Genomic DNA, 23,414 nt, shown 5'->3' with positions numbered 1-23,414 from the left:
TGGACTTTAAAAAAAGCTGTACCCCTAACCAACGGCATTCTACTTGTCCTGTGTTTTAGTTTGGTACCAAAACTATCGAAAGTAAGTACACAGTACGTAACATTTATATTTTAATATACAATACAGTCTTTGTGAACTACGTCTATTAACTAAAATATTTATCTTTTAGTGTCTCGCAACGCACTGCCTTCGTTGAGTCAGTTGGTAGAGCTAGTAAGCTTTTTGGAAAGCAAACCATGTTTGATTTGCAAATGCGAAGTCATCAGGCACGATCCGAAAACAACAGCCCCAAACAGTGATGTAGTGGGTGTATGAAAATATTGGAGCTGTGGTGTAAGGTTAGTAATCAATAATAATTTATGAACCTGTGTGTGTTTACTGTTGCATTAAATCATGGTAAGTATAGTAGGTACTCTTTTACATTGTGTTTTGTATGTATTAGGTACTAAATTAGTGTTGACAGCAGGCATATACAATAATTTTACTCTATCGTTCAAATTCAATCATAAAGGCATTTGCAATTGCAACTGAAAGTTAAACTACACCAAGCAAATAGTTGTTTTATTTATTTTATATATTACCATATAATTTTTGCTTGTGTTGCAGTACTGGAAGGACAAAAAGGAGCAGTTCAGAGGAAGTCCAGTTCTATTGCAGCTCTGAGGCAACATGAAGAATTTGCCAGAACTCGGTGTAATTGAGTTAAAAATACATTCCATTATGCGAGGAGAATGTTTTGGAATCTGAATTTAGATAAATAAATCCATGTTAATTATAAAATACAAAATAATAAAAAGACATGTTGAATTAAAAAAATTGTTTTATTAATTAATGATGATTACAGAAAAGTTAAGTATTTTTATAAAAAATACTTTGATACCTGCACACTATTGTGTAATGTTAGAAATGTTTATATCACTATTTAACATACACAGGTAAAATACATATGTATTGTTAGAAGGTGTCACACATATTATTGTTTATTAAATAACTTCTAGCATGACGTCCACTGTACAAGTCACTGCTTGAGTCCGGCTTACTTGTTAACCGGGTCACAGTTGCTTCTTACCTCGTACTTATCAATAATATCTGGATGGTTGATGGTATCTACTGTATATTGTTGAGTCCTTTGCCTGTGAGACATTGTTCTTGCAATGTCACATACCATTATTTGGTGCATACATAAATCCCACTAACCAAAAAATTTACAGTACATACAAAAGGTTGATGGACAGTAAGTTTTAGGCACCTATCCACTGTACCTACTGTATGATGATTTATATTATATTGATTAAGTGTAATGTATTGGTGTGGTTGCTAATTCCTCCTTAACGATTCGCCTTTGTTAGGAAAGGAGAAATCTTTCAACTGTCTAATCTGTTCTTCAGTCAACCTTAATATAGTTTCTATCAGTAGTTAGTAAATCCGTAATACGTATCACAGAGGCCTGACTTCTTATTTATTCAATTATCTTGATGTTTAGTTCCTTCCAACAAAAAAATCATACAGGAAAGACGAACTGCCATCTAAAACATTAAAAATAGGCGTAAACGTTTCAGGAATTAAAGTACGATAAACAAAACATCATGAAAACATATTTTCACAGTGCAATTTATTAAATAACTTGTTTTACTTACATTTTAATCGCCTTCATCCAAGAAAACATCCACAATTTACAAGCTTTTCGGTTTGACAGTTAAAATCGAGGGCGAAGGCGAGGTTGTCGTTGCAGGCGAGGATGTTTCGTGTTGCTGAATACCGATTTTCATACATTTGGCACCAAATGTTAGTTCTATGTCACGCCGTCAACATCGTTGAGGCGCTACGATCGCGCAATTTTAACTAATGAATACCGCCGACTTTTCATCTGATGTTACAACGATGATTTCTTGGTTGTAAAGATGTTTTGCCTTAGTGAATCGCACCCCTGTAGTTAATTCCTAAGCATGCTTAGATTATCGCGTCCAAACAAACTCTACAGCAACAGTCCAACTGTGATTTGTGTAAGGAAACTAAACATTTTAAACTGTTTTTTGGAAGTTCTTAACCGACTTCAAAAAGAAGGTTCTCAATTCGACCATATTTCTTTGTTGTAGGTATGTTTGTTTGCGATTATTAATCGATTTACGATAACGATATTATTAATCGATTTTGATGATTCTTTTTTTTGTTTGATAACACTATCCGTATAACACATACTTCCGAGGTGGTCCCATAGTCATCAGATCAGGATCTGATGATCGAAACCCTCAGAAATTGAGGGGAAGTTTCGAAAGTTGTAGACAGACAGGGTGCTTGACACTCATGTGTATGCTTGATAGCACTAATCATGGTGGAGACCAGAGAAGGTCGAGCGAACTCGACAACTGAATATATAAACTACCTCGTGTTTGGGCTCATGGTATTCGTATTGACGAGACCTTTGCACTAATGCTAATATTGACAACTATGCATATCACTGTAAAGCCAAAAATAAAAAAATTTTTGGAAAAATAGAACCAACTTCCAAAAACACTAAAAAGCCAATTTAAAAACCAGCTTATTTTATGTGCATCGGCATTCGGCCTACAAGTCGGTGGCGAAATAAACTTGGGTACATCCATTAGACACCGACTTCTAGTCCGAAACACCTAAAATTAGTTTTTGGCTTTTTAGTGTTTTTGGAAGTCGATTCTATTTTTTGTAAAAACGAATGCGGCAGCCCACGGGGAACGAAATATCTAGACCCTAGATATGCTAGGGCCTAGATATAGATGCCCTAGCCAGGGCACTCCCTTCCTGATTCACAGCTGGTATGACATGTTCATTTATCATGTTACACTGCTTTACATTATGATTTAGTTTAAACATTTAAGGATAAGGATATAAGGTACCTACGAATAAAAGTATTTGCTTTAAGTATAAATATGTATTTTTATTCTACTACAGTTTCATACAAAAATTCGCGTTTTAAAACTACCTACTGCTAGTAAATGCGGCTCCTGTTTTACTTTCATACCTCTAAATACAAGATTGTATTATGCTGCTACACCGGCTACACTTACAATTCAGTTTTAGCTTTAAACTGCGCTACCATAGCTCTGAATGCTTTAAGTCCAGCTTCATTTGCTTCCTGGTATCCTGGGGCAGTCGCTTTCACCAGCTCGAACCACCTGTTTAAAAATATGAATTAGTTAAAACCAAGAGTATTTGTAGGTTGAGCTCTTGTTAGATACCTGTTGCTATTACAAGTGATCTATCTATCGTGGATAACTGGACCTATGTATAAGGCTCAAAGTCCTGTTTCATACATAGGGAGCGTTATATGCTTATTTTGTTTTCTGCACACCATTACCAACTTACTTTTCAACATTGGGATATTCCTTCAGGCTGATGTCGACGGCGTCTATAGTAGACACAGTCGCCACGAGACTGAGGTCTGCCAAGGTCAGTTTGTCACCCGCAACGTACTTCTGACCTTCGAGGAATGTGTTGAGGAACTGAAGAGCTTCCTCCAGCTTCTTGAGTAGACCCTCATCTGCTTTCGCTCCGCCGATTTGGGGATACTGTAGACACAAAGATGGCATCCATGACTGAACAGTTTCCCAAAAATATTTATCTCTGTAACGTTAGTGACCTAATTTTTAGGGAAAAGGTGAGAATTCCATATGGATCCTCTGACACAACAATTTTAGTAAAATTTCTGTCTTTCTACTTGTTTCAATATCACTCTTATTAAGATATTTTACCATAATCCTTTACGATTCAATTGGACAAACTTGCAGATATCTTTAGCTACTTACGATGTAGTTTCCAAGTCTTGTGTAAAGCGTTCCCAAGTCGAAGTCTAGTCTCTGGTCGACGATCGCCCTGGCTTTAGGATCACTAGGATACAAGTCGTTGTTCTCTCCACCATATTTGTATACCAAGTATCTGATGATGGCTCTTGACTCCCATAGAGAGAAGTCGCCGTCGACTAGTGTGGGCACTGTGTGTTGCGGATTCAGCTGAAAGTCAAGAAAGAACAATTAGACCTTGATTTGTGTTCAACTTATACTGTTACGTCTGCGCAAAGTTAACGTCGCGTTCTTGGAGCGTTGACGTTAGTGTCACCACGCTTGTTCGAAGATGACAATTCCAGACTTCCAGACAGCTACTTACTACCCTTCCAAGCAGTAAATATCAAATCATGATAATTTTGAATATTATGATCCTAGATCTCAATGCTTATGATAGTGACGAAATAGTGGACTTATTTATAAGATAGATAAAACAAATAAAGTATTTCATCATCAATATCATCAAAAGCATGAATCAACTTTGTCATTTTTTATCAGATCATCTGGCATGTGCATCTTTTGTCATCTCGTTTTGTTTTTCGTAGGTTCAATAAAGCTCTTACCTTCAAAAATTCTGGTGTGAGGTGTTCGCCATTTTTTAAGTTTAAGATATGCGGATTTAATTGTACGTCGAGGGCTGCTGCTACCAGCTGGACCAGACGGGTCGGGGCTGACCCAGGGGCGTAATACAAGTCTATGGACATTCTGAATTGTTCTGCGAAAAGAAAAACCACGTAGTTTTATTTAAACCCGCAGAGAGAAGCATGACATAGCACTTTTATCTTTGTTAGTGCAGGCTGATAACTGATACATTCGGAGCAAGTCATTCTGGTTGATGTCATGAGCAAATTCTATCAAGTCATGTTGGTGATTTTTTTTTACTTCCTTAAAAATATTAGTCAACAAGTTACCTCCATTTATATATGTTTCCATTTCAGGTGTCTTACGCAAGGAACTCATTGTTATAAAAAAATATATTTTGAAATGGCCAAAGCTTTTCCTATAGTTACCCAACTTTTTCCCAGTGAAAGCCAATAAAAATCTGTTGATGTAGGTACCTCGATGTTTTGGAGAAAACATAGATATAGATAGATCAAAAACGTAAAAAGTTAGAAGTTTTATTCCACCATTTCCGAGCCTTTTTTCGGGGTCGGCTTCCAGTGTAACCGGATTCAGCTGGGTACCAGTGCTTTATTACAGGGAGCGACTGCCTATCTGACCTCCTCAACCCGTTACCCGTAACTCAGTTACCGTAACCCAATACCCCTTGGTTAGACTGATGTCAGACTTACTGGCTTCTGAGTACCCGTAACGACTGCCAAGGATGTTCAATGATAGCAGGGACCTACAGTTTAACGTGCCTTCCGAAACACAGTCATTGGTGTCTAAGATATACTTAGTTAATTTTATTCAATAAACATTATTTGTTATTATCACTTACCTATCTCACACCGTGATTCGCTGTTAACAGAGAAAATAATACTAAAGCGGCAAGCCTTGGACTTGATGTTATACCCTTATAGCCCAACCGATTTAAAAAGGCCCTCGATAACGCCTTCAAGCCTGAATAAAACGAATCATGTATCGCGTCGTGTGCCCTGCTAAAGATAATTTTGTCGGTTTATCATAATAGTGTTGACTTTTTGGTTTATTATATCTTAGTACACGTAGGTTTAAAATATTATGATCTCATTACATCATCATTAATGCTTCAATTCATGCTGCAATTGCATCTACCTTTATACCTAATCTATGGATTTTGTGTTCCAAGCACCAGACTCAAACCTTTTGGATAAGTGCGAGAGTAATTGGGTACCTATTCCATTTCCGTGTACCTACAGGGTACAGATACATTGTGATAGGATTAATGTGACTACCCGAGTTAAGTTGGTCTACCTATTCTAACAAGTCGCGAATTCTATGCACGAGGTCTCAGGTTTGATTGCCCGATTCTGCTAATAATGTCAAAATTAAATAAAAATGGTACCTATAGCAATAGCAGTTTAAAGTTTAAACCTTAGCTGGCAATCTGATGGGTACTAATATATGACCAATCGTATTCATTGGTTTGCGATTGGTCTGTCATATGGTCTATACGGTAGTTTTCTCTACAATCATATTGCAATCGTAAATCATCATCACGGCCGCAGCAGCTGAAAGTTATTTATTTATTTAATGTTATGATAAATGGCCAGTGGCAGCAGTCAACCCATACTTAAGAACTCACGAATTGAACTTTGGGTGATATAAAATAGAATAAAAACCTGCGGTATAATATCAGTATCCTGGGAAACTACTCCCAGAATTCGGGTAAAAAGTAGCCAGTCTCCATCTGGGTACCACAGTACCCCTTTCTACGACGTATTTGACTGCGATGGGCCCACAAAAAATTATCTCGGTTCCTAGAGCTAGTTGGGTGAATTTCAGAGTTTTAAGTCAAAGTTTGCTCATTGTTAAGGCACACATGTTATGCTCATAACGCAAGATGCCGTGACGAGACTGCTGTCTGACACTGAAATATTTTTTCAAATCGGACATTCATAAGCATCCTAGGATTATCTATAGCGTCCAAACAAACAACTGTGATTTTCGTAAGAAAATTATTTATAATTATAATCATTTTAAAGTGTTTGTTTGGAAGTTTTGTAAAACGAATGAGGTAGTCTACCACAAGGTACTAGTCTACTGATTCACAGTATGACATGTTCATTTATCACGTTACACCGCTTTATGATTAAGCTAAATATTATAAGGATTAAGGAACCAATAAAAGTACTTGCTTCAAATATAAATATTTTTATTTCTACCACAATTTCTTACAAAAATGCGAGTATTATACTGCGAGCAAATGCTCTCTTACTTCTGACGTCTAAATACAATATTGCATTATGCTGCTACACTTACAATTCAGTTTTAGCTTTTAACTGCGCTACCATAGCTCTGAATGCTTTAAGTCCAGCTTCATTTGCTTCCTGGTATCCTGGGGCAGTCGCTTTCACCAGCTCGAACCACCTGTTTGAAAATATGAATTAGTTAAAACCGAGAGTATTTGTAGGTTGAGCTCTTGTTAGATACCTGTTGCTATTACAAGTGATCTATCTAACGTGGATAACTGGACCTATGTATAAGACTCAAAGTCCTGTTACATACATAGGGCGCGTTATATGCTTATTTTGTTTTCTGTACAACATTACCAACTTACTTTTCAACGTTGGGATATTCCTTCAGGCTGATGTCGACGGCGTCTATAGTGGACACAGTCGCCACGAGACTGAGGTCTGCCAAGGTCAGTTTGTCACCCGCAGCGTACTTCTGACCTTCGAGGAATGTGTTGAGGAACTGCAGAGCTTCCTCCAGCTTCTTGAGTAGAGCCTCATCGGCTTTCGCTCCACCGAAGATTTGAGGATACTGGAGACAAAACAAAGATAGTTTCTCAAAAACTTATTTTCGAAATATTAGTGACCTAGTTTTAAGGGAAAAAGGTTAGACTTCAATATGAATCCTCAGACACATAACAATTGTCTTTTTACCAATTTTAATATCACTCTTTCTTTACTGACTTTACTTTAGAATGTTTTTTTACCATAATCCTTTACGATTCTTCTTCGAGGGCAAACTTGCATGTACATGGATGTCTTAGCAACTTACTATGTAGTTTCCAAATCTTGGGTAAAGCGTTCCCAAATCGAAGTCTAGTCTCTGGTCGACGATCGCCCTGGCTTTAGGATCACTAGGATACAAGTCGTTGTTCTCTCCACCATATTTGTTCACCAAGTATTTGCCGATGGCTCTTGACTCCCATAGAGAGAAGTCGCCGTCGACTAGTGTGGGCACTGTGTGTTGGGGATTCAGCTGAAAGTCAAGAAATAATAATAATAAGACCTTGTTTTGTGTTCAACTAATACTAACGTCCGCTTAACGCGACTATAACGTCACGTCTGCGTAGTGTTAACTTCGTGTTTGTTGCCAAGAAGTACCCACAATCACGTCGTCATCTTAACGTCGCATTTTACGAGCGTTAACGTTAGTGTCACCAAGCTTGTTCGATGAGGATGGCGATTCCAGACTTTTAAGTTATAGGACGTCATATAATATGTATACATGCGTATACAGTTACTACCCTTCCAAGCAATATCAAATCATGATTTATGTAATTTTGAATATTATGATCCTAGATAATAGATTTCTATGCTTATGATAGTGATAAAATAGTAGACTTATTTATTCGATAGAATAGATAAAACAAATAAAGTATTTCATCATCATCATCATCCAAAGCATTATCAACTTCATTTTTGGACCAGATGACATCTGGCATTTTGTTTTTCGTAGGTTCAATAAAGCTCTTACCTTCAAAAATTCTGGTGTGAGGTGTTCGCCATTTCTTAAGTTTAAGATGTGGGGATTAAAATGGACGTCGAGGGCTGCTGCTACGAGCAGGACCACTCGGCATGGTGCCGACCCAGGGGCGTAATACAAGTCTAAGGTCATTCTGGATTGTTCTGCGAAAGGAAAAACCACGTAGTTTTATTTAAACCCGCAGAGAGAAGCATGACATAGCACTTTTATCTTCGTTACTGTTGGTTAAATTATCACTTTATTTTTAGCTGAGTGCAGGCTGATAAGTGATACATTCAGAGCAAGTCATTCTGGTTGATGTCATGAGCAAATTCTAATTATTTACTACTTACAAAGCAGTTCAAAAATCACCATTATACCAATGGTGATTTTTTTAAATTCCTTAACAACATTAGTTAACAAATTATAAATGCTTGACTAGCACAGTCCATTTCAGGTGTCTTGCGGGGAACCCATTGTTATAAATATTTTTATTTTGAAATGGCCAAAGCTCCTGCTATAATTAACTAGGTACCCAACTATGTCCCAGTAAAAGCCATGTAGGTCCTACGTGAGATTTTGTAGTAAACACTTTAAAAACTTTTTAAAATTGACAAATAAATAATTTAAACATAACGCTAAATAGATTTAACACTGAAAGGTGGATTTTCCACAAACTCACTCCCAGGTAGGGCTGCCATCTCGAATTTCGCGAAACCCGGACAAACATTAAAAAAACCCGGACATTTGGCGTAAATTGCTTTTTTTTCCCGACCGAGTACGATTTTTTTAAACAGGTATTAATCAGGTATTATTTATACCTAATTTGTAATCCATTTACTATTAACATATACTTAAATTCAATGAGGTACTTCCTTACATGAAGTGTCCGGGTTTTCCCCGGACGCTTCTTGAAAACCCGCCCGGACGTTCCCCGGACGGGGTCAAAACGAGGACAAATCCGGGGAAACCCGGACGGATGGCAGCCCTACTCCCAGGTGGAGTCTGAAACCGGCTTTCAATATCCCTCTACATTGTTTATGGAGCTGGAGGTAGGTAGGTACATAGATATTTTTATTTTAATAAATGAAAATCTAATCGCTAAACAATATGGATCTACATTTAAATCTAAATTATTCAATGTTTTTTTAAGACTTTGATTGAAACATTATATGTTATTATCACTTACCTATCTCACACCGTGATTCGCTGTTAACAGAGAAAATAATACTTAGGGCTGATTTTTCAATCGACAGATAACTCCTATCTGAGGAATATTTTTAACGTTTTGACAGCTTTTGTATGGAAAATATGTCAAACCGCCATATTTATTCTTCAGATAGACGTTAACTGAGGATTGAAAAATCAACCCTAAAGCGGCTAGCCTTGGACTCGATGTTATTACCCTTATAACCTAACCGATTTAAAAAGACCCTCGATAACGCCTTCAAGCCTGAATACACGAATCATGTATCGCGTCGTGTACACCGCTAAACATGACAGATAATTTTGTCGGTTTATCATAACAGTGTTGACTTTTTTGTTTATTACGTCTATCTAGGTACACGTAGGTGTAAAATATTATGATGTAATGATGCTGCAATTGCACTAAACCTTTTCAACTAATCTATGGGTTTTGTGTTCCAAAAACCCCCCCTAATATCCGCACCCACCAGACGCAAACCTTTTGGATAAGTACGAGAGTAATAAAATTGTATGGTATCTATTCGAATTCCATTTCCGTGTACCGGGGCTACCGAGACATTGTGATCAAGTCCATTTCAGGAAAGAAGTACCGAAGACGCAGCGCTAGTGTTTATGCGATAGCTCAGTAAATACCTACGTACAAAAATATATAGTTCCACAATTTTTCGCGGGACTTCCGTGAAATGAACTTTAGGAATCTACCTGAGTTACGTTGGTCTAGTGTTACAAGTCGTCACGGGGTAGGCGAACACCTCACTACCCCGTGCAAGAGACGAAGCCCGTGCGAGGGCCAGCACTAGTGTGGGGCTGCCAGCGGAAGAATCTGGATTCCCGCGGCCCCGCGCCCACGTTCAAGGAGGACACAAGGGGGTTTTAGCCGGTAGGAGTCCGGCATATACCCCTCCGCCTCTCCCCAGGCGGAGGAAGTCCATGAGGATAACCGCCTCCCAAAAAAAAGTGTTACCTACAAGTCGTGAATTCTATGCACGTGGTCTCAGGTTTGATTCCCGTGTCAGGTCAAAATAGCTTTATAAGTTTAAGAAAGCTTTTACAAAAGCCGGAGCATGGCCGGCGCCTATGAAGTCCCATTGGACAAATTACAAATAGTGTAGGTATCTGTGTCTATGCATACCCTTGTGCGAAAATTAATTCCTGCACAGCTAGTTGCTCCTTTTTGACAACAGCCGCAGCCGAAGTAGCTTAAAGTTATGAATAATGGCCAGTGGCAGAAGTAGTCAAGTAGTAACCGACCCATACTTAAGAACACATGAATTGAACTTTGGGTGTTATTATATTTTTTGAAGAAATAGAATGAAAACCTGCGGTGTAATCAGTATCCTGGGAAACTACTCCCAGATTTCGGGTAAAAATTAGCCAGTCTCCATCTTAGGGATACCACAGTACCACTTTTTTCGTGGACTTTCTACAGACGTATTTTTACGTCCTATTAGGTAGATAGAGGTTTGAAAGGAATACGATAATATAATACATAGAAAGTAAGATAAAAAAGAAACACCAAGAAATTTACATTATATTTTATTATCTTTGTCTTTAATAAAGTAATTACAGGTAGGCACTAAAAAAATAATCATGCATATTGAAGACCATAATACAATAACATATTTCTTAGATACAACAAAGACCGCATCCTCTCTTGAGAAATAAACCGGCCAGAGGCCTTAGTGCCGATGTTAGGACATTCGCCGACCGTCAATAGTAATGGCACGGGGCCCGAACACATGCCGTGTTCTCGTAGCGAATAGAGGGCAGTTAACAATATATATCCCAACGAGACGAACATCAAGCGAGCTTACAGACTAGCGCCGGAGACCGTCCGGCCTCGTCCGAAACATTAACTTCAACATGACGCAAAAATAAACAATAAAAGCTTCAATAAAATGTACATGTCACGCCGTTTCCATAGAAGGCACGTATTCGTAAAAGAAAAAAGGTATCCCTTTTAAAAAAGCTATCTCGTTACTTAGTAAAAACTACCAGCTATAGTGTATTACAAAACAATTAGACATACTTTAATTATGAAGCTATGATTTGTGTGCTATTAAACAGTGAACTTTACGCGAATTCCGTTTACCAGCCCAATTATTGCTCATTTTATAAGGAATTTAAGCCTAATACTATGGAAAAAATATATAAATTATAACGGCTTTTAGTAACTTTTCTTCATTATTTATTTGACTAAATAAATAATAGCATATAACATGAATTATCTACTAACGAAAATATGGTTTACCCCTAAATAAAAAAAGATAAATTCAGGTATAAATTACACAGGTATAGTGTGTCTAGCGCCAAAATTAATAAACTCGGGTGCTTTCTATAACCGAAGCATAGTTCCTTTACTAAGTTGTGTTATATTGAATCGTCTCTTCACGTTACGATAATTATTATATATTTTTTACTTTATTCGTTCGGACACTAAATATCAATAATTACACAAAGCTATCTACATGAGCCATTCTTAACCGTTTTTGTGTTAGTGTTGCCAGATAACAAATACATATCGTGCCATAGACAACTTATGGCAAACTTCGTGGTTATAAGATTTCATCTTTAGTGTTAGACAGTATATTTTGGGTCTGGCAACCTAGTTATTATGTTGGTAAACACCATTGTCTGGGAATGATTCGTAATGATTGCATTTATATCTCCAGCCGCATCTCTCTTTCCGGCTCCGACGTAAACTGGACTTTCTGAAAAGATACAAAGTTAATAGTTACAATTTGTACGAACATATGCACTAAACGTATACAGAATGTGTGGCAACCCAATAAATACCCTTTGGTAAGACTAGTGTCAGACTTACTGGCTTCTGACTACCCGTAACGACTGTTTCACTGAGAGTCGGGACCTACAGTTTAACGTGCCACCCGAAACACAGTCATTGGTGTCTAACGGCCAGTTTCTTCATCAAAAGTAAAAGTCAAAGTAATGTTTTAATTTAGACAGTTACGGTCAAATTAGTTTTTTCAAGGCTAAAGTGACAACAAAACTAATAGAAAAAATGAATTTGACCGTAACTTATACTTTAGACATTACTTTGACTTTTACTTTGGCTTTTACTTTTGATGAAGAAACTGGCTGTTAGATATGCTCAGAAAGTACATACAAACTTAGAAAAGTTGCATTGGTAGTTGCCTGACCTGCTTGATATCGTAACAAATTCAAGTATGAGAACTTACGCTCGGTGTGTACGGCCTACTGGCAGCACTGCTTGCGCACGTTGTCGGTGTGCGAGGGCCGCACGTCGGTGGGCTCGGCGTCGGGCCGGATCACGTCGCCCTCCGGCGGGTCGCGCATCTGCTTCTGAGATACGATCCTGTAGATTTCTGCAAGGAAAACAAGCATTTGGATGAGTCAATTTGAAGAAATTTAGATTTATGCTATTACTGTTACAGCCTTTTTATCGTCCCACTGCTGGACACAGGCCTCCTCTCACACGGAGAAGGATTGAGCATTAATCACCACGATTGCTCAATGCGGGTTGGTGATTTCAGACTATATAGTCCAGGTTTCTTTAAGATGTTTTCCTTCACCTTTTTTATCAGCCATTGGTGTCCAAGATATACTTAGAAAGTAGATCTATGCTATCGATAGGTAATAGGCATGTCAGCCTCAGATCATAATATTAGTACAGATTCTTTACTAAAAATCTCTTGAAATACTTTTTTCAGAAACAGATCCAATTGGAAAAATCATTTGAGTGTTAAATAGCCCGTATATTATCCTTATCCAGGTGCGTGAAAAAAAGTGATTTATGACTTCGATAATTAAAAAACATTGAAACATATATACCATCAGATTAATTTGTGTAGTCATTTCTGTCACTTGAGTATAGCTCTAGTAATTTAAAATAAGTTTTGTTTATCATATTATCATTTCTTTGATCTTTACTTTTATCATTTAGGTGAAGATTATATTATTTGGCAACAATAAATAGGTATGAACAATTCTGATAACGATTAATTACATCATCTATAAAAGATTCCATTCCTATTGAGGTTTCCTAAAATTCCTAATACAGATTTTACAACTGTTTGTGCCACAGACAGGAACAAAATAACATTTTGTTTTTGAAAAAAAAAATAAGATTTCATCACAACACACTATTATTATGAAGACGAAAGTTTGTGAGTGTGTTTGTGTATTCCTGATGCGCAAAAACGGCGTAACAGTTTTTGATGAAACTTGTACATCAAAATAACAAATAGGCTACTTTTCATCCAGGTTTGGGAAGTGTGTTAAAAAACGAGAGAAACAGAAGCGGAAGCTGTTTTTTTAAAACAATACATTCAAATAACGTTCCATTATCCACAGACAATCATAATAAAGTTTATCATTTGACCTTACTGCCGTATCGAGTGAAATGACCCCAAAATAGTTGACATTGTTATTGAGGCGGACTGGTCTAAATATAGACTATGACCGGTGTCACAAAATACATAGGTACAGAAGTCAATCTACATACAAAGCGCGTTCGAGTCACGCAGACATAGGTGTCTATGTGTGCGTGTTCACAGACGCGCTGTCTCAAAACAACTCAAAACAGTGCGAGCGGGGCTGCCGTTTTCTTGAGATACGCGCGTCACACACAAGGTAGATAAATCATAAATGTGCACGCGTTTTGATACCTACCTAACTGTAATTTGACTGTAATATTTTTAATTTTAATAACAAAAGAAAAAGTAATAATGGAGCAACAAAAAAAGTCGTATTATAATTGTTCAGTGGACGGTTGTTTTAATACAACAATAAACAGTGAACTGTCGTTTTTTAGCCTGCCGTATTACATATAGTATGGACCTACTTATTTTCTCATATTTCGATGGTTCTTTTAATAAACGCAGTAGGCAGGTACAGTTAGGTGGGTAGGTAAGCGCCCCGGCGGCCTCTGGCCCAATGCCGTAATAAGTTTTGCTAGTGTCGACCCAGGCGAACCTCCCAACCTACCCTCAAAGATTATTACTAGTATAGTAAGTTCAACTCAGTCGTGCGCGCGGCCTTTTGTGTGGGTAATCCTTGTACATATACAGTGACTTTGTGTGCGTGACAAGAGGTACAGTCAGGTACAAATACAGTTATTTCGGGGTTGTATACAGGTGTTTAAGAAAAATAGTTATAACGTAATTTAGTGTTAATCTTTTTATAACGATTCTGAATCGCTACTTGAAAAATCAAATGATGAATTTTTGGATTCGCTACTTTCCAAGGTGAATTATAAATTCTGACTCCATGTCAAAATGTCTATAGTATTCTTCTTTATTCTTTTGTACATGTCGACAAGTATTACCCCACATCCCTTAATCAATTTGATTTAAACGTTAATTTATGAGTTCATTATTTCCGTCTTATTTTGGTCGACATTATGCGAAGCAATATAATTTTTTAAAATTCCCCACACATTTTGTTTACATTATTATACACGATTACGTTTTTTTTTACATTCTTAGTCCACACTTTTATTTTTTGTCTGCGTACCCCGAGCTAGAAAATATGTAAGGAGTATTTAATTCATCTTAGATATTTCACGTCATTTATTTCTTAGACACTGTCAATGTCAATTTGAAAAGACGTATGAGAAAATAATGAAAAACTGTAAAATGTTATAATAAAAAGCTTTGAATGTTTCATTTTCTGAAACGCTACCTGACTCCTTTGAAACATTTTCTCCGTGAAGAACTAGACATTTTTGTAAACGACTGTACCCATAACAAAAAGCGATAAGAACACGTCATCCTCGGACGACGTCACTGTCACACGAATGAAAGTTGTATATTTACAAGCCGACGCACACATAGGGCCGCGCGCAAATCTGAGTTGAACTATCTATAGGAGTTGATAATTTTTGTGATCATGGCGAGAGTATGTTGTAAGGTAGACGAAATAAAACTCGCACATCAAGGTTTCTGTAGGTAGAAGCAAGCTTAGATCAAGGACTGTACCAACCCATTACATACAAAAATATTTTTTTCGCAAGTAAAGAGTAATAAGTAAGTACCTATATATGTATGAATAACAAAATTATAAATTGCGGTTTCTGAAAAAGTTCGGTATCTCGTTCAAACGAATTTCCGTTGAAAGTGTTTATTAACCTCATGTATGCCACATTAAATATTTTATTACTATTGGTTTATATTTCATTTTTCCTGTTTTATTCTCAACAATAAATCAAATAATTACGACTACCACGTTAGTTTTATGCGCATAAAAAAGTTGACGACCCTAGCGCGACCGCCGAGTTTAGGCATGAAAAGTGAAGTACATACATGAGATTGACTTCTGTACCTATGTATTTTGTGCCGGTGTCGCGTCGCCCCAAACTGACGGACGTTGACTTGACATGTATATCTACTATACACGCATTTACCAAGTATGGAGAAACATTATAGAGGATCCATCTTGAAAGTAGTATGGAATATAGGAATTATAGATGTCAAATATTTTTATTTTTAGGCACTTAGTACATTCTCAAAATGGCCAAGCCAGTTTTGTTAGGTCGAATCCTCAAGAGCTTAATAGGGATAATGGCTTGCTTAAGAAAAACACTACTTATGAGACGATTATATTTTTATGAAGTGCAATTTTATTTTTGGGAGACAAAACCCAAGAATGCTTATCACTCAATTGCAGTTCCAATGCCATGTGACTCCTTACTCATTTTGTTGGCACAGATATTATCGAAAAGCTTTTTGCTTGCGCAAAGTTGGCTACTATTGTAAATAAAAAACTGAAAAAAAAACATGCGAGCACTAAGACCAAGAAAGTTAGTTAGCCAACTGTAGGATCAGTAAGTAAGAAAATGATAACAGAATATCGAGAAATCGTAAAAACTATACCCTATCTTTAACAACATGTTAATTAAGAAAGCAGTTGAAAGTTAACAAAGTATAATTACCAGTTAGAATGTTCTGGAATGCAGGCTCGACGTTAGTTGAGTCGAGAGCGGATGTTTCAATAAAACTAAGACCGTTCCTTTCCGCGAATGCCTTGGCCTCTTCTGTTGGGATAGATCTGGAAATACGAAAAAACAGTTTTAATTGACTAATGCAATAAGAGATACCTTATTGGGATTTTGCTAAATAAAGCAATGGGTTTCATATTTCTATGTATAGAAGAATTAAACATAGGATCTACCCTTTGCGAGAGCCTCTGCTCTAGAAACATAATTATGGAGAGAAGAGATGACGTTCTAAAGGATCTCATAAACATTATGGGCCTTACTACAAAAACTTTAAACCCTGTTTTACACTTGTCTAATAAAATTTTGGCTGCAAAATGAACCATATGTCAACGTCATAATTTGTCATTTTTTTAGACAAGGCATAAACTGACGTTTAAAAGTTTTTGTGGTAAGACGGTTTGTATATTTTTAGTGTCCAAAAATGCTATTTAAGGTACAATTCAAATAGTTTTTGGTGATTGATTGACAACGCACCATTCTTAAAAAGGGTTATCTTGTCACCCAGTTAGATGCATTGAGGAGGTCATATAGGCTCTACCTTAAGTTTTTTAGACGGACCAAAACATGATTAAGCCGATATTAAGTTCGAGACGAAATATTACAAACCTGAGGTGCCTGAGATCGCTCTTGTTACCAACAAGCATGATCAGTATATTCTGATCGGCGTGATCGCGAAGCTCGCGCAACCATCGCTCGACGTTCTCGTAGGACAGATGTTTGGCTATGTCGTACACGAGAAGCGCGCCGACCGCGCCGCGGTAGTAGGCTGACGTGATCGCGCGGTACCGCTCCTGGCCGGCCGTGTCCCATATCTGGGCTTTTATGGTTTTGCCGTCCACCTAGGACAAATTAAAATGATAAGTTAATAACAAATTGGGTTATAACATTTAAGGGGTTGTAACATAGACTCAGACTGATTCTTTAGTCCTTTGAAGAATTGGGATTATCTTAGGTACAGACGTCAGCAGGTAAATCTACCCAAATGTATCCAATTTTACCAATCGAATCTATCCTTCTACTATTACAATAGGGTTGAAAATCGATTAAAGAGTCTGTACACATTCATTGAAACACACAATGCATTAGACAGTAGTAAGATTATTGTATAGCATGAAATAGGTTGCAAAACTGTGCAAAAACTTTACTCTTTCATAATGGCGAAAATTAAACATCGATTTCGTGTAATAAACACGACACCATTTTAATAGAAAATGCCTTAGGCATCATACATGAAAGTGCGGATTTACTTTCTTATTTCATATTTTTATGTGATTTTCCGTATACAAGGTGTGTTGTAGTGACAACAAAAGAAGTGGCAGGGTCGATACCCCATGCCACCATGCCAACACCTTGGCGACCCCATTTATTCGCCGATCATTATTTATAGGTACCTACATTTCAACGACAGCCATTGAACTCCGTTTTCCTTTTCTTGATTTTCTATTTAGTTGATAGCATAATTATGGCTTTATTTATTGAAAGACTTTTTCTTCTAATATAGCTTTGGAAGAAAAAGTTCAATCTCACTGTGTATTTGTGATGTATGTCATGTATGTTAGATTTTTCATATTTCGACCTCAATTTCAACAAATCAATTAGATAGCGTTCTAAAGATCCATGACCTTAGAGGCCTTTTTAATTCCCAATCGCGAATTTAGCTTTCTAACAAAAATAAAAACATCCAAATTACACGAAGAATTACAAAAATACCGGTGATATACCGTATTAAAAGAAATCCGTTTTCAAATTTTAATTAGATACAATAAAGCTTGCATTCATAGTTTAATTCGATCAATAGCGAGTCTACATAACGGCACTTCGTATGGGGGTCATCAGTTTGGCAGTACGTGTTACCGGTATGATGACGTCAGGATCCATGATTAAGTACTATTTACTGTTTATCCTGTGAGGATAGGAAGTTAATTAACTATGCATATTTCGTTGTAATTTCCATATTCCACTACTGGTTATAGAGTGGTGGAAATTATTAACGACATTTTTGATAATAATTGTATAGTTATAATTAAAAGCTTCTGTTAAACTAGTGAAATAAATCTAAGCATAGGCAAATCTTGAGTTGAATATCCACTTTTCTACCGCACCCGGTGCTGGGTCATTTGATGATTTCCCTACTAATAAATTAAGAACGGCTAAGAAATTTTTTAACTCACACTTGCATGAATGTTTCTAAATGTCTTACCTATTCTTGTGCCTCGAAAAGTAGCCTATTCTATTCTATTTCATAATGTATAATATTGAATGTACAAAGAAGTCGTAACTCGTAAAGCTAGTCGAAACTACTAGCCTTACATCTCTATAGAACTCACTCTCCATGAAAGAAAGTTAATCATGTTCCCACGTCTTCTCATTACTTTATTTACGATGGTTGACATGAAATTACTATGTCTAATGACGTCAAATGTGTGTGTGTGTAACTACGGTTAGTCGGTAGTGATACGCAGCGCGTATATAAATATAGCCTTAATCAAATATGACTCAGTCAATACTATAGATAGGTATTCGATTTATTTATATAAAGTATGTTTTACCACTAATTACGCACTATTCCAAATTAAAAGAACAAGTTTTACGGCCAAAGACTACTGATAAAACTGTAATGACGAGTTCCAATGCAGCATTAATTTGGCCTAGCAGAAAGACCTGACCTATGCTAATAGTTCTATTACATTCTCAATTTAATCTGAAAGAAAACATGTTGCATTGAGTGCTGAAAAAGCTGGTGCTCCACAAAATATTAGGTTTATTCTCTTATCTCTAATTACATTAAAAATCGAAATAAAAGATACTGCGCAGTATACAAATCACAGTTTCAAATTACACTACGTAGCTACATATCTAGTGAATAGAAACTTTGGAGTCGTATAGATATCGCAGTAAGCACAGTTTTATGAATAATTGAATGACTAGCATTCGCCTTGCACGAAGGCTATTTTCAAAGAAACTGTTTACAGATAGTAGTTTCACTTTTACAGATTGAAAAAGAAATTGATAAATATTTTAAACATTTAAATGCTACTTTAGAAAATTGGTTTCTTGATTAGTAATGGAGCATATTGTGCATCTGAAGCAAGTTTTATGTATTTTACTTATTCGGTAGTTTTGCGTTTTAAGACGATGGTTCTAAATAAAGCCATAAAATATAAGTAACAGTTCTATTTCATAGACTACAATACATTAAATCTCGGCCTTTGACACAAAGATGTCGTGAGGTAAGCCGATTATACATAAGAAGGTTATCGATACAAGAATCGATTTCTTGAGTGAAAAAACTTTTACACTGGCTAGATACAACGAAGTTGAGGAAGAACTTAAAGAAATGAAAAAATTGAAAAAAAAATCATGCAGGGATGCAATCGAGTGGGTGGAGCTTATTACGAAAGTGTGTATTGGCCGAAAGAGGATTATTGTGTGCAGACAGGGGCAGAACTAGGCTGTACTATGACAGAGAAGAATGGAATCGAGGATCATATTCCGCAAACCCTAATAGCGCTTCCCATGCGTTGTCGTGTAAACAGGACAGAAAGAATCTAGAGTAACATAAAAAGGATAATAATTATCAATAAGTCATTTAAAATCGTGTATGAAATCAGATTTGTGCACCCATTATGAAAACTGTAACTGATTTTGCATCATCGATACATTATAAAGATTCCTAATGAATCATTTAGTGAGACATATGTACATGACACACCAATTAGTAATTTAATTTACGTCCGCCTTAAGACAACACCTGAAGGCCTACCACAGATAGTGTACAATGTGAGCAATATTGAGCAAATGTTCCTACTTTCAGTGGAATCATATGGACGGAGTGATACCTACAGAACCCAGAGTACACCAGAGTAAATCGGCCTTATCAATGGTTCCTTCACTACCATTAGATATGGTTAGAGGTTGGTACCACAAGTAGACTTCATACTGGCTAGTAAAATACAAACTAGTTTATTTTTAAAACAGTCATATCAGATGCAGTTGTTTACTATTATAGGTAGGTTTATTGTCTAGACATGGAAGACACGTCATGATGCATAAATGTATGGCAACGCGATTGATCGGGGCAATGTGCATTACTATTGTGGCTGCTATCAAATGTTGATAACAATGTAAGAGATTAAAATTAATATTATATTTGTTATAATATTTTAATTTGTTGATAGCTTAGCTAGCAATATTTTAAATTGGGGAATGATACTGGTTTTTTTAAAGGAACACTGCTCCTATTCCATAGATTACAAAGAAATAACAAGACATGATATTTAATACCTAGTTCAAGAGAATTTTAAATTAGAAATAAAAAGAAGCGAATAGATACGTATCTAAAGGTATTGCTACAGGCCAATTGTGCAATTAATATTTAAAAACCCTGGCAGCACTACTGAGCTAATAAATTGAGAAGAAAAAGTACCACCCCTATAAGACATTGAAAATTAAAAAATGATCTCCCCCAGCAACTAGCAGAAAATTAGTCCCTTATCTATAATGTAACTCAATTGAAATTGAATACAATCAATTGAACATAATTGCTGTTCAAGATTACCAATAATTGACTGATTTATTTTGATTTACTATCACAGCATAACCAAATGATTAATTGTGATAATTTAATTAAACAATTTTATGTTGAGCTAAAAAATATATTAGCTTGTTAACTGGTAAATTAGACAAACTTAATAATTAAATTGATAGTAGGGATACAGTGTAAAATTCATGTATTCATTTGTAGAATAAGTTCTACAGTCTAAAATACTTGGCTAGCTTGCTTGCACATCTAAATAACTGTGCTACAGAATTTTAATGGAAAAATTCAATTCAACTTTCGAGATTTAATTTAGATATACATAAATAGCGACCAGCCCTGGCTTGGCATACGTAGGTATAAATTATATACTAAAACCTTCCTCTTGAATCACTCTATGGGTAAAAAATATGGGGTGTTGTTCAATGGATTTTAGCATACATAGGGACAGACAGAGGGAAGCGACTTTGTTTTATACTATGTAGTCATGATATGGGTAGAAGTTGAATATAAGTGATGGTTGCAATTACATTGTATCATGAAAACGTAGTAATTAAATTGCTGGAATATGTTTTGTAAATCGGTTAAATGTTTTCAGGAACAGTGAAACAAAAATTCTCAATTTTTGAATATTTTGGATGCAACATACATGGGCCTGATATATTAAAAAATATTCACATGAGTTACATAACTACTGAATAATTCATCTTTGCCCCTCCATAAATGATATCTTAGTGAAGTGAGTTAGAAAGTAAAAGATATTATCTTTGTTGTTAAATTCACTTGTGGGCGAACAATGGATAGCATTTTTTATATGAGAATGTGTTGGTGTGGTCTCTATTAAGATTCTTATTTTATTATTATTCAGGTGACAAAGTTAGAGCATTATAGTCTATGACTTTCTTAATTTTGGAGATCTCATGGGAAACTACTGTAATTGAGAGTATACATTAGTAAAACTACAAATATAGAAATAATAAATTAAGTAATCGTTTTAATTTACCTTCCTTCCAATGACACATACACCAACATTAAATTAGTCGAAAAGCTACTCTATTTTTGGATTTATTTAGAGATAAACAGGAAATAATACTGTGGTTTTCCCTTTTAGATATTTTAATGACCCAAACTGATGGTGTGATAATAGAATTTAATGATCACAATGAAAATATAAGATGTTAAGTGGAATACAACCTAAAACAAAGTCTTTGGACCACCCATTAAGATACACAGAAGCAAAGTGAATTACAAATTAAAATGTAGTAGTATTAACTAATTTAAGTTACTGGAAAGATACTAATTGCAGAAAGTAGTTGCAATAGATCCACATAATTATTTAAATCTGTGCAAACCAAATATGAATTTCTTTGTCTCAGTACATGTAAAATTCTGCAAGTAATTTACAGTTTAATAAAAGCCATTGTATCCCATGTCAATAACATGAAAAACAGGTTTCCAATAACCCTAAAAACACATAGTAAACAAAAGGTTTCTCTGCTAACAATGGTAGCAGGTCATTAACATGTACTTAACATAAGCTTGTGATACAAAACAAAAACTGTATTTACCTCTATACTTCTTGTTGCGAATTCCACGCCAATTGTGGATTTAGACTCTAAGTTAAATTCATTTCTAGTGAAACGTGATAGGAGACTGCTTTTACCGACCCCAGAATCACCTATTAGAACAACTGAAACAAAGAAATACCAAACATTAACAAATGCATGTTACTCACTAAAAAACTAGTTCCTATCCACATTTTAGTGCCAGAAACGTAACAGTTAATGATTAGATCATATGTGAGCTGGAAGGTGACTCACGAACAACGAAAATTTACGAGAAATCGATCGATGTGACTCAATCAGCTGATGGTATACTAACTAAACTGTTTCTTACCAAAAACTAATTAGACACACATTTAATCAAATATTACACTTTAATCACTTCAATTTGAGGGTAATATAATACAAAACCAAGAGGAAAATCATATCAATCACTTTTTCCTACGTCATTCGGAGATGAAACAATGGTTTTGGGAAGATACACATCGAATCGAAATATCTCCATAAATACAACAATAGGGCTGTTTAATAATGCACCCCAGAATAGAAAGAACGTTACCTTTAAACAAATAATCGTATTCGTCCTCTCTTGTGCCCATTTTGATTTATCTAGAGCTCTCTTCTAATCGACGTCAGAATCGGTCAGCTATAAAACGTCAAGATGAAACGTAAACAAAAATAACTGGAGACACAAATATCACAGTTTTTATAAACACTACACAGTTTCTGGAATATCACTTTTAGGTAAAGATTAATTAGATTTATACTGGTTTCAAACTATTAAAATCCTAAATTGTCATCGGGACAAAATGGCGGATTATTTTACGCCCCTCTTGGGTGCGTTCGAAACTACGTATAACAGGTTCAGAATAATGGAAGCTTTTTAGACAAACATGAAAATTCCCTTTGAAATATTTTTATATTTAAATTGGAATATACACATAATTTATTTCAAATTGATAACTAACGCCAAA

At 36.0% G+C, this 23,414-nt stretch overlaps 2 protein-coding genes across 2 annotated transcripts; both read right to left on the bottom strand.

Annotated features, from left to right (window-relative positions):
* Positions 1–2,888: 2,888 nt before the first annotated feature.
* LOC110375101 (uncharacterized) lies at positions 2,889–9,634 on the bottom strand. The gene is made up of 11 exons (XM_064037938.1): positions 9,530–9,634; positions 9,346–9,388; positions 8,169–8,320; positions 7,467–7,670; positions 7,021–7,226; positions 6,720–6,830; positions 4,730–5,007; positions 4,382–4,533; positions 3,783–3,986; positions 3,343–3,545; positions 2,889–3,152 (listed from the first exon to the last, which is right to left on the bottom strand). Exons 3-11 carry the CDS (start codon positions 8,307–8,309, stop codon positions 3,041–3,043), a joined length of 1,611 nt encoding a protein of 536 aa, XP_063894008.1. The 5' UTR covers positions 8,310–8,320; positions 9,346–9,388; positions 9,530–9,634; the 3' UTR covers positions 2,889–3,040.
* Positions 9,635–10,882: 1,248 nt separating this feature from the next.
* On the bottom strand, positions 10,883–23,285 carry LOC110375073 (ras-related protein Rab-11A). Its single transcript, XM_021333050.3, has 6 exons — positions 23,000–23,285; positions 22,447–22,568; positions 16,948–17,180; positions 16,276–16,391; positions 12,563–12,709; positions 10,883–12,073 (listed from the first exon to the last, which is right to left on the bottom strand). Exons 1-5 carry the CDS (start codon positions 23,037–23,039, stop codon positions 12,579–12,581), a joined length of 642 nt encoding a protein of 213 aa, XP_021188725.1. The 5' UTR covers positions 23,040–23,285; the 3' UTR covers positions 10,883–12,073; positions 12,563–12,578.
* Positions 23,286–23,414: the final 129 nt, after the last annotated feature.

The sequence above is a fragment of the Helicoverpa armigera genome, chromosome 14 (assembly GCF_030705265.1).
Source record: "Helicoverpa armigera isolate CAAS_96S chromosome 14, ASM3070526v1, whole genome shotgun sequence".
NCBI classification, from domain to species: domain Eukaryota; kingdom Metazoa; phylum Arthropoda; class Insecta; order Lepidoptera; family Noctuidae; genus Helicoverpa; species Helicoverpa armigera.
This window is presented reverse-complemented; position numbering and strand designations above follow the sequence as displayed.

Bases quoted from the DNA above. Each gene is read 5' to 3' on its own strand.
- LOC110375101 (XM_064037938.1), bottom strand. From the start codon at position 8,309: ATGACCTTAGACTTGTATTACGCCCCTGGGTCGGCACCATGCCGAGTG. The intron at 6,831-7,020 runs GTAAGTTGGTAA...ATTTTCAAACAG, and splicing joins GAATATCCCAACGTTGAAAA to GTGGTTCGAGCTGGTGAAAG. The intron at 3,987-4,381 runs GTAAGAGCTTTA...CTTGACTTTCAG, and splicing joins TCACACCAGAATTTTTGAAG to CTGAATCCGCAACACACAGT.
- LOC110375073 (XM_021333050.3), bottom strand. From the start codon at position 23,039: ATGGGCACAAGAGAGGACGAATACGATTATTTGTTTAAAG. The intron at 17,181-22,446 runs GTAAATACAGTT...AATTTGTCCTAG, and splicing joins TCGCAACAAGAAGTATAGAG to GTGGACGGCAAAACCATAAA. The intron at 16,392-16,947 runs GTTTGTAATATT...TCGTATTTCCAG, and splicing joins AGCGATCTCAGGCACCTCAG to ATCTATCCCAACAGAAGAGG.